This window comes from Gossypium raimondii, chromosome 3 (genome assembly GCF_025698545.1).
Source record: "Gossypium raimondii isolate GPD5lz chromosome 3, ASM2569854v1, whole genome shotgun sequence".
NCBI classification, from domain to species: domain Eukaryota; kingdom Viridiplantae; phylum Streptophyta; class Magnoliopsida; order Malvales; family Malvaceae; genus Gossypium; species Gossypium raimondii.
Window position 1 is genome coordinate 1,152,124 of NC_068567.1, and position 11,771 is coordinate 1,163,894.

The 11,771-nt window shown below is 29.3% G+C and overlaps 1 protein-coding gene across 2 annotated transcripts; it reads left to right on the forward strand.

Moving 5' to 3' along the window:
• The first annotated feature begins 896 nt into the window (after positions 1-896).
• Positions 897-5,409, forward strand: LOC105796368 (hypothetical protein). Of its 2 annotated transcripts, XM_052627892.1 has the most exons (5): positions 897-2,872; positions 3,361-3,672; positions 3,863-3,954; positions 4,241-4,956; positions 5,038-5,409. In XM_052627892.1, the coding sequence occupies exons 1-5, from the start codon at positions 1,901-1,903 to the stop codon at positions 5,115-5,117; spliced, it is 2,172 nt and encodes a 723-aa protein (XP_052483852.1). In that variant the 5' UTR covers positions 897-1,900; the 3' UTR covers positions 5,118-5,409. The 2 variants fall into 2 exon arrangements, with proteins under 2 accessions (XP_052483852.1, XP_012481511.1); XM_012626057.2 differs by having other exon boundaries at positions 900-2,872; positions 4,241-5,409.
• The last annotated feature ends 6,362 nt before the right edge of the window (positions 5,410-11,771 follow it).

Consider the following 11,771-nt stretch of genomic DNA (forward strand, 5'->3'; position numbering starts at 1 on the left):
GATACGAATGATAGAAATAATTTATTCAAATAAATAAGTAAATTGTTTTTGTTTTTGTTAATTAATTTTATTTAACCAATGAAAAACAAAATAAAGAAAATGTGTAGGGAAGAGCAATAATCTTGGGGATGTGACATATATTTATTTATTTTTAGGTAGCCGACAAAGCAAGTTACATTGTTTCTAACACCCCCATTGCTCTGCACATGCAACCATTAGCATACATATAATAAAATATTCCATTATTAATTCAAAAGAAATTGTTTATTTGTTATGCTTAACTTATTCTCTCTCACTAGATTCTTATTTCACAATTCTTGCATTCATTGGCTCAATAAAAATAGAATGAAATTGTTATTTTAATATTTTAAATATATATTAAATGATTAATAAAATTTAAAAATTTATATGTATAAAAGGAAAAATACTAAGGTTTTAAAAACATATCAACGGTTAAATCAATTAGATTACCGATTTATCGATCAGACTTAATTAAAAATCATGAAAGTCTTGTAAAAATTAAAAGATTAAAAATTAGATAAAATAAAAAAGGGTTCAACCAGATTTATAGATCAACTGACTAAATCTCTTATTCCAAATTGATATCATAATTGATTTTTAATTCAACTAGCTGAAAACTATAAAAATACATTTATAATAAATTTTGCTATTTTATAGAAAATGAAATTTTAATAATTTTTCTATTAATTCAACAATTACTTGTTTAAATAATAGTATAAATAAATATTAAAATAATTTTTAATGAGAAACTGAAATATTAATTAAAAACTTAAATAAATTTATAAAAAATAACTTATTCTCTCTACCAAAATATTCCTATTTCAATCAATTCTTGTAAAAGTCTTCTTCAAATCAAAACCCAAACTTTAAGTTGAACAAAAAAGAATCAAAACCCAAATTTACTTCATAATATTTGGCTCCAAAAAAACATTAAAATGAAAAAAATATAAAAAAATAAAATCCATTTCTTTATCCTAAGATCTCTCATGGTTGCCTATGTACTGGGAACTCAATCTTGAAGCCAAAGTGTAGGTCAAGGGTTCCATGTTTGGTTTCTTACAGTATTGGTGTTGTCAGATTCTGACACACAATTTCTATCTTATTTTCTTTCTCTCCCTTTTTTTTAATGTTATGTCATTCATATAGTGAACCATTCAAATTTTTTTTCTCCTGTATTTTCCTTTTCACATACTTTTCCTGGAAATTTTTCAGCTATCCCTTCAAGTTTCAGCCCTTCTTAAAAGCTGTATTTTCCTTGTATGTTATGTGACTTCAAAACCAACCCAAAGTTTATCAAGTTTCTTTTTCACCTTTTTTCACCATTTCCATATTGGGTTTTGGAAATTATATTGTTTGTTCATTTTTCTTTTCTGGATTTGGTGGATTATATTTGGTAATTTTTCCCTCTTTTGTTCTTTCTTTCTTGTACTACCATTTTTGTTCATTTTTACTAGTAATTTGTTTAAAATAATCCCATTTTAATTCAATTTTTTTGGGGTTTTTTTGTTAATAAATCTCTTCTGGATTGTCGTCCTTCTTTTTCTTTGTTATAGACCAATATTAAAGACCCCTTTGAATATTGTACAATATGAACCCTTTGTTTATGGTAACATGTTTTATTTCACTATAAAACCATAATCCCAATCTTACACCTACCATCTGTTTGTCAAAATCTCTATCTGTAATTCTTGATTCCTTGTTTGAACTTGGGTTTTGTCACTTTTTTCCAATCTGGGTATTCACAAAAAGTCCTTTTTTTCAGTTTCTTTCATTAAAGGTCTCTTTGATTCTCTCTTTTCATATAGAAAATCTTTGGGTTTTCATTTTCTTGGGGGGTTTTTTGTTGTTGTAAAAGTAATGCAAATTGGAGGCGTCCAAAATGGCAAATCTTGTTCCAGGGGTTCTTTTGAAGCTTTTACAACATATGAACACTGATGTTAAGGTTGCTGGTGAACATAGGTCATCATTATTGCAAGTAGTGAGTATAGTTCCTGCATTAGCAGGTGGTGAGTTGTTCCCTAACCAAGGTTTTTATCTTAAAGTTTCAGATTCATCTCATGCTACATATGTATCATTGCCTGATGAACATGATGATTTAATTCTTAGTGATAAGATCCAATTAGGTCAGTTTATACATGTAGACCGGTTAGAATCCGCTTCACCGGTTCCGATTCTTCGTGGGGTTCGACCAGTTCCCGGTCGGCACCCTTGTGTAGGAAGCCCTGAGGATATTGTTGCAACTCATTCTCTTGGGTTCCTCAATAATGGTAGTGAAAGTGGGTTGGGTTCAAAACCTGGAGAGAAAGTTAAGTCACCATCAAAAGTGGTGTTAGGTAGTGGTTATGGTGGAGAGAAAGGGAAATCTGTTGGGAGTAGATCAAATGTTGGATCAAAGGATGATGGAACGGATAAGAAAACAAAACCAGGTTCTTTGACTCGAACGAAGTCTTTATTGAGTAAACCGGCATTGAGTGTGGATGTGAAGAAGGATTCTTTAGGGAAATTGAAAGCATTAAGTTCGCGGTCGATTCCTTCGTCCCCGACAAGTTGTTACTCGTTGCCAACTTCTTTCGAGAAGTTTGCAACCAGGGTTAAGCATCAAACTGAAATAAAGGGGATGAAGAAAGGAAGTCCCAAGGCGGGATCTTTGGAGAAGACAAATTCCTTTAATGGGCCGAGTTCAACTGGAAAGAAAGCACCTGTCATCAAAACTTTGGTTCATGGGATTGAATTAGGGGCGAAGGCTTTGAGAAAGAGCTGGGAAGGGAATATGGAAGTAAAGGGTAAGAACCATTTGAACAAACCAAAGGCGACCAAGCATGACACCAAGGGAGAATCTCGGAGCACTTCGGTATGTATTCTTGTTTTTGGTCTGTTGTCTCTAACCATATAAAACATAAGAAAGTTTAAAATAAAAGATAATAGAATCTGTTATGTTCTTTTGTCGAACATTGGTTTTTACTGTTCTATATTAGTTGTTAGATTTCCGGACTGGTATTTCTCAAAGGACATGATTTGATTCTTGGACGGTGCTATTAAGTGTAGGGGTCGTTTAGTTTTTACTTCAATTTGCAGTAGATTTTTTTGAAGTGCTTGATGCGTGTTAGATATAGGTGCATCGGAGCTTAAGGTTTGGGCACTTTAGAACGATTCGATCTATTTTAGTGGATTTTGATCAAAAGATTTAAGCATTGAATACGGCTTCTCCTCCCCTATTATCTTCTAATGTCAAAAATGTTCTAGAATTGGAAGTACATTTGAATTATTTCTTCATTGTCTTGAATTCATGTTTCATTGAGCTACTTTTTCCCCATCTTATAATTGTAATCTCGATGCCAGGCTCCAAGGAAAAGCACATCAAGTGAAAAGTTGTCGTCCAGGGAGGAGACTAAGCTCCTGGCATCTACCAGGTCGTTAAAAGAGGAGAGCAAATCTCAGGTGTCAACTAGGAAAGCCGTGGGAAATGGAATGTCGAGTGACCATGATAAACAAAACAAGCCCAAAACGCATGTTGGGAATAAATGTGGAGAACCAACTAATAATGGTGGCCTTGGAAACTTGGTTAAGGTTCAGATCAATAGTAAAAGATTGACAGATGGAAGTAGTGTTTCATGGGGCTCACTCCCCTCTTCACTTTCGAGGCTCGGGAAGGTATGAACATATGACTTTTGGGATATTTACAGCATCCCGGCCTTCGGGGCCATACGATATACTTTTTGCATGGCTACAACAACTATTAATCGATGTTTAAGGGTCATTGTTTGTCTTTGACACATTCTAGCATTGGGAAATATATGGTTGCTTCTTTTATTCATGCCAAATTTTGTGTTTGTTGTTACAGGACGTCATGAGACACCGGGATGCAGCGCAAACAGCTGCAATAGAAGCTTTACAAGAGGCTGCTGCTTCTGAGAGCTTACTTCGATGTTTAAGGTATGGATTTTAAACAATAAAATGAAGAAATTTGATTGAAGAAAATTCCAAAATGAGGAAACATCAAATATGTTAAATGTCTGTGTTTTGATTCTCTTTACCACTTTGTCAAATTTATTAATATGTTTGTGACGGAAACCTTCAGAACATGCTAATGTCGATGGAACTATACATTCCTCAATCAATTGTTTCTATTGTATCCTCATTTTGTATGTCTTCGGTCTTGCCGGAAAACTTTTTGTTCTTTGCTTTTATGACAAATTCAGTATACTATTTTATCTTGCAGCTTATATTCTGATCTTACTACCTCGGCCAAGGAAGACAACCCTCAGCCGACCGTGGATCAGTTCTTGACTCTCCATGCAAGCTTGAATAATGCTCGCATGGTTGCAGATTCTTTATCGAGAACCATCCCAGTCGGTTCATCTCCGGAGTCAGAAGGTACCATATCAGAAGAGGCAGTAAAAGTCGCATCAGATAGACGGAAATACGCAGTTTCATGGGTGCAAGCCGCATTGGCTACCAGTATGTCATCATTCTCTGTATTTACCAAAGAACATCATTCAAACTCGAGTCATGGTTCAGCTTTTGTAAAAAGCCAGAAGATCATCCCTGCCAACCAAAACATGTTAATTCTCGAAAATTCGGCTAAGAACGGTTCAACAAAAACCCAAGTAAAAGCCCGTCCAGTTGTTGGTTCTAAGCTTGTAGCACAAGGTGTTCTTCGTAAACCTGGGAATGGTTCAGCTCTTGGTCCCAAGGCTCCGGTTCAACCATCACCTGAAATATGGACAAGGGGAAATGGCCTTGATGAAGTTGTTGACATGGCGGATATGTTGCAAATGGAATCCCAAGATTGGTTCCTAGGATTTGTCGAGAAATTCTTGGATGCCGATGTAGACACATCTGCTCTATCCGACAACGGTCAAATAGCCGGGATGTTGACACAGCTCAAGAGTGTTAATGACTGGTTAGACGAAATTAGTTCGAGTAAAGACGAAGGTGAGACACTTCCGCATGTTTCGTTAGAAACAGTTGATCGGCTTCGGAAGAAAATATATGATTATCTTCTTACACATGTAGAGTCTGCCGCCGCAGCTCTAGGTGGTGGATCACAGTCGTCACCTCCCATCCGAACAGTTGAAACAAAAGCGAGAAAGTAACTCATTCGATCATCGTTAAAATGCGGTTAGGCACAACAAAAGCTGGAGCCGAAGTCGGTTTAACGATTCATTGATATGTATATAAGTCCTACATGGGTTTGGAGGTATAGATGCATAACATGTCAAAAAATTAGGGTTTCAATTCAAAGTTGAGGTGATTTCATTTTCTTTTTCTTTTTCCTCCCCATATTGGTATTTGTTGCATGCAATTTATACAAATGAAAACAGTTTGAAAGGTATTTATACAACTCATTTCCAATGGCAATGAGATATTATTTTCCTTTGGTCAAAATATCCATATAAGTCCTTGTAATATTCGTAAATGTGAAATTTAGTTCTTGTGTTTTTTAAATTTTAAAATTAAAGTTTAATTGTTGACATTGATAAATTTATTTTGTTATATTTAAGTTCATTATAACATTAAGGTTTTAGTTACATTGGTACTAAGTGACTTTTTTTTATAATTTTAAAAGGTCATGGAAACCAATTTAACAAAAAAATGATTAAAAGTATTACAATTGGACTTGAATTTTAAAATGTAAAAAGTAGAGGCTAATTTTGAAAACTAAAAGTATAGGGATTAAATCTTTCATTTGCAAAGTGTGTATCCACCTATAGCATATTGAAACTTTTTTTCCTCTTTCATTGTAGCATTGTTGATAGTATCACACCATGCACACGTAGAAAGGTGTTGATAGTCGGACTAAATTGGGTCAAACTCGAATAGCAAAGAAAAGGTTGTGTTTATGTTTAACAAGAGCCGTAAGAAGTTTGAGTTTAATTTAAACTTAGATTTAAGTCAATTGAATCTTATTATAGAAGCTTCAACTCAGTTTAAAGTAAAATTAAACCATACAACTTAGCTTGATTAAGTTGTTAATTATGATTTGTACACAAATATTTTAATTTATATTTAAATAACAAAATTTAGGATTTCGGTTTTAAAGATATATATTTTAAAATGTAATAATTTAGTATTTGATATGAAATATATAATAAAGATAATAAAAACAAGAGAAACGAAAAGTAAAAGAGAAATACGTATTTTATTGATCAATGAAAATTTTACCCTTTTATAATTTATATTTATAGTGTAATGACCTAAAATTCATGGGCATTGAAAAATACATTATCGGACCTCCGTCTTAGTAAACTGAGTTATAAATCATTATTAGAAGTAATTATGAGTTTAGTTGAGTGCTTAATCAAGTATTAATTAGGTGAATTTAATTTAATTAAGAATAATTAAGAAAAGGACTAAATAGAATTAAGTGTAAAAGTTGAATTATAGATTAAAAGAAATCATAAAGGATCAAATGGGCAACTAAGCCATATTTGGAATATGAGGCAGCAAACATTAAAACAAAATTTAAGATTTTGTTAAGTTATAAATTATATTAAATTAATTCAAAATAACTATATTATAAGATTTTTTATATGATAAATAAGTTATGATTTTGACAAATGGATGGTGATAAAATAATACATGTGTAATTAAAATATTAATTAAACATAAGATATTTATTATATATTATCAATTATTATTAAATTAAAAGATATTTAATAATTAAATAATTATATTATGAGATTTTTATTTGATAAACAAATTAAGTAGTGACAATTGTATGGTACTGATGATGTACAAATGTGAATATATGATAAGATATTTAATAGATATTTAGAATAGAAAAAATATATTAATATATGTTAAGCTAACAAACAGAATAAAGTAAATGAATTATAAAATAAATAAAGAACTAAAGATAGAAAGAAGAAACAGAGAAGCATTCGAACGGCGGAAAAGAAGAAGGGAAAGAAAAGAAGAAAGGGAAAATTGGGGATTTGAAGCTTAGAGTTTAATTTGGTAAGTCAATTAGGTTCTTTTTACTTAATTTTGATGTTTTAAAAGCTTTAAAACAAGATTTTATTGAAATTAAGTTGATATTTTAAGAGTTCATGGGTTTTCAAGTATAGTTTATGTTGAACAAAAAAGATGAATTAGGGATTTAATTGAATGAATTTCAAGTTAGAATTGATAAAAGGATTAAATTGTGAAGTAAGCTATAAGTTTTATGTTTTAGGGACTAAATTGAGAGAAATTCGAAATTAGGAAAATATGCTGAAATTTTAATAGTAAAATTTGAGTTTGGATGAAATTTGAATAGAAAGAGAGTGTGAATTGAATTAGAAAAGTAAGAAAACTTGGTTAGGATTAAATTGAGAACAAGGTAGGAATCGATTAGAAATTCAATTATTTTATCATAATTAGTGTTGTAATTAATAGTGTAAATTATTATTATTTTCGTAGCTAGCAAAGAACCAGAAGCATCTGCACGGAAGGAAAAAGAGAAGATTATCGAGTAAACTCGAGAAAATTACGGTTTGTATTACTATAATTCAAATTATTTATTATTTTAATGTTAAATTTAGATTATGTATAAGGTAAGCAAATAATAAGATAAGTGAGATTATTGAATTGAATTTGGAAAATTAAATTGAATGAGAAAAGTATGTGTTGGTATTGAATTGTGTTTGGATGAAAAGCTTGAGATATCTAGATCGACTGGGAAACGAGCTGGATTCTCGAGATCTTTTCGGTAAACAAGCTCATACCGAATTACCAAAAAGATCTCGAAAAACCAACTCGTTTCTCAATCGATCTAGATATCTCAGGCTTTTTATCCAAACCCGACATCTACTCTTACCATCTTTGCTCTCTCTACCAAATCTACAAATTTCGTAATTCAATGTGATATCAGCTGTACCCTGATCTCATCTCTCAAACCCCAAAGAAACCTTTTACATTTACTAATTACAACACAATTCAATATCAACACATACTTTTCTCATTCAATTTAATTTTCCAAATTCAATTCAATAATGTCACTCACCTTATTATTTGCTTATCATACACATAATCTAAATTCAACATTAAAATAATAAATAATTTGAATTATAGTAATACAAACCGTGATTTTCTCGAGTTTACTCCTCGATAATCTCCTCTTTTCCCTTCCATGCCGATGCTTTTGGTTCTTTACTAGCTACGAAAATAATAATTAATTACACTATTAATTACAGCACTAATTATGATAAAATAATTGAATTTCTAATCGATTCCTACATTTTTCTCAATTTAATCCTAACTAAGTTTTCTTACTTTTCTAATTCAATTCACACTCTAATTCTATTCAAATTTCATCTAAACTCAAATTTTACTATTAAAATTTCAGCATATTTTCTAATTTCAATTCCCTCAATTTACTCCCTAAAACATAAAACTTATAGCTTACTTCATAATTTAATCCTTTTATCAATTCTAACTTGAAATTCATTCAATTAAATCCCTTTGTTCAACATAAACTATACTTGAAAACCTATGGGCTCTTAAAATATCAACTTAATTTCAATAAAATCTTGTTTTAAAGCTTTTAAAACATCAAAATTAAATAAAAAAACCTAATCGACTTACCAAATTAAACTCTAAGCTTCAAATCCCTAATTTTCCTTTTCTTCTTTTCTTTCCCTTTTCTTTTCCGCCGTTCGAATGCTTCTCTGTTTCTTCTTTCTATCTTTTGTTCTTTATTTATTTTATAATTCATTTACTTTATTTTGTTTGTTAGCTTAACATATATTAATATATTTTTTCTATTATAAATATCTATTAAATATCTAATCATATATTCACATTTTACACCATCAATACCATACAATTGTCACTACTTAATTTGTTTATCAAATAAAATCTCATAATATAATTATTTAATTATTAAATATCTTTTAATTTAATAATAATTGATAATATATAATCAATATCTTATGTTTAATTAATATTTTAATTACACATGTCTTATTTTATCACCATCCATTTGTCAAAATCATAACTTATTTATCATAAAAATCTTATAATATAGTTATTTTGAATTAATTTAATATAATTTATAACTAAAATAATATATTTATAATTTATAACTTAACAAAAATCTTAGATGGTTGTTTTAATGTTTGCCGCCTCATATTCCAAATATGGTTTAATTTCCCATTTGATCCTTTTGATTTCTTTTAATCTATAATTTAACTTTTACACTTAATTCTATTTAGTCCTTTTTCTAATTATTATTAATTAGACTAAATTCACCTAATTAATATCTAATTAAACACTCAACTAAACTCATAATTACTTCTAATAATTATTTATGACTCAGTTTATTAAGACGGAGGCCCGATAATGTACATTTCCAATGCCTATGAATTTTGAGTCATTACACTATAGGCATTGAAAGTATAAATGAATTAAAACTCTATTTCTAGTCACTTTCAGAATCATGAAGTATATTAAACTGATCTTGATCTTGATGAACATCCACTTCATAATTAAATATTTATAACACACCTATTTGAATGTCCATGAGTAGATAATGTGCCTCATTAAATCGCTAAATTATTTTATGGATCCTTCCCACCACATCATTTATGGTCCATTTCCAATCATTTAATGACATTTCAACAATTTTTTCGTGTCATTGATACACAATTTGGTAATTTTTTTATCTTTAACCTCGAACTTCGAACTCATTTGAGGTTTAGGGTTTATAGTTCATGGTTCGAGATTGAGTTCAGGTTTAAGGTTCAGGGTTCAACGTAAAAAGATTATCAAAATTATATGTCAATAACATGATTTTTTTTGAAATGTCATTAAATAATTAAAAAAATAGACAATGGATGATGTGGTGGAAACGGTTCATAAAATAATTTCTCCATTAAACCTTATTAACATGAATGCCTTTTGAGAAAAATATTATTAGTAAAAGAAAAAGAGTACAAATATTTATGATACGCATGACAAGTTATCTCATTATAAATTTTATCAAGAAAATTCAGTGAGATAAAACATCGATTAAAACAAAAAGAATACAAGGTGCATTTACTGTTATTTATGACAACCAAGTAATATATTATATTCTAAGTATTAAAATATTCATAACAAGATTAAAAATATTAACATATATAATAATTAAATTAAATTTACATATGGTTGGAATTAAATATTAAAATATTAAACACTGACTCACTTTAAGTTACAAAACCTAAAGGAACAACCTTCGTCTTTGTTTTTAGTGGTACAGCTTTAAAAACTTGCGTGGCCCATGAGTTTTGTGCAACAACTTGATGTGTTCTTTTTCTCCGCCCATCGAAGGAGTGCTTTTTTCACGTGATATCAACATCAAAAGGTCCAAATTTTCACACTACACATCTCGTTTCACCATTCACACCTATTTTCTAGTTGATTGAATTTTATTGGTCATTTAATAAAATCCATTATGCCAACGGGGCCCTCTCGTTTGGTACAGTTGATAAGGGCAGATGTATTGGTACCGTTGTTTAAATTGGTATGATTATTCGATTCAATCAGTTTTTTTCGATTAAACTGAATTGTATAGTTGAATTTATTGAATCAGATTTTTTAATATTTTTATTTTATGATTTTTTAATAATTTATATAATCAAATCAGTCGAATTGATTGGAGGCGGTGAACTGGAGTTTTAATTGATTTGATCTCTGATCTGATTCTAAAAATCTTGGGTTTGGGTTCTGAAATACCCACATTTGAGATTTTGTCATGCGCAATTATATGTATGGGTTTTCGAGACCCGTACAATTATCATGTGTGGATTTTAGTTTGGTTCATTGAATTGTATCAATTCTTAGTTTATTTGTGTTGTAATAGTTTGATTATACTTTGTGATTATCCGTATGGTTTGTTTGTACTATAAGCCAGTTATAGTTTAATATTTGTGGTTATTTGTTTTTTGTGAATTTAAATAATATTGAAATTTAAATTTTAAATTTATTGACAGTTGTGGATTTGAAGCGAATCCAGATAAAATCCAAAAATTCATTATTTGAAATTTGAATATCTAAATCTACCTTATAATTTTGATTTAATATATATATATATAAAGATTTAGATATTTAAAAATATTGAAAATTTTGAATGCGTTTCTTTGCATATCAAACATCTAATGAATAATAATACTTAATTTGAATTCAAATAATTTACGGATTATAAAATGATTCGAATTTTATATAAATTTGCATAATCATATTGGGATAATTCAAAAAATATAGATATCTATTTCGCTGTCATTTATATTGCCAATTAGACATGTAGAAAACTTAATAACAAACCTAGCCCAGCCCAATAAACCCGATTCGATTTATATTGAGTTCACGAATTTAATTTAATTTATAAAAGATATTTTTAAATTTAAACTCGATTATAAAAATATATAAATATTAATATAAAAATATATTCTAATAATTTTTAAATTTTGAAACGGGCTACGGAACTGGACTTTTTTTTCTCCGAAACCAACCCACATCCTTACTCTGCTCATCAATAGCTTCACTGAAATTTTTCATAAGGTTTAAAAGAGAAGACGAGAGGCGAAATCAGAATTTTTTTAGGTAAAATTAAATTGTTATTTATAATTGTTAAAATATAATTTTACTAATTTTTAAAGGATTAAATTAAATTTTATTATTTTTAAAAGATTAAAGTGTAATTTTATCATTAATAATTTAAAATTTTATAAATTATAATGAGTTAAATAAAAAATTTATTTTAAAAGGTAAATTTATCCTTATTAAAG

Coding starts and splice junctions, on each gene's coding strand:
- LOC105796368 (XM_012626057.2), top strand. CDS start 1,901: ATGGCAAATCTTGTTCCAGGGGTTCTTTTGAAGCTTTTACAACATATG. Junction 2,873..3,360: donor GAGAATCTCGGAGCACTTCG/GTATGTATTCTT, acceptor TCTCGATGCCAG/GCTCCAAGGAAAAGCACATC. Junction 3,673..3,862: donor CACTTTCGAGGCTCGGGAAG/GTATGAACATAT, acceptor TTGTTGTTACAG/GACGTCATGAGACACCGGGA.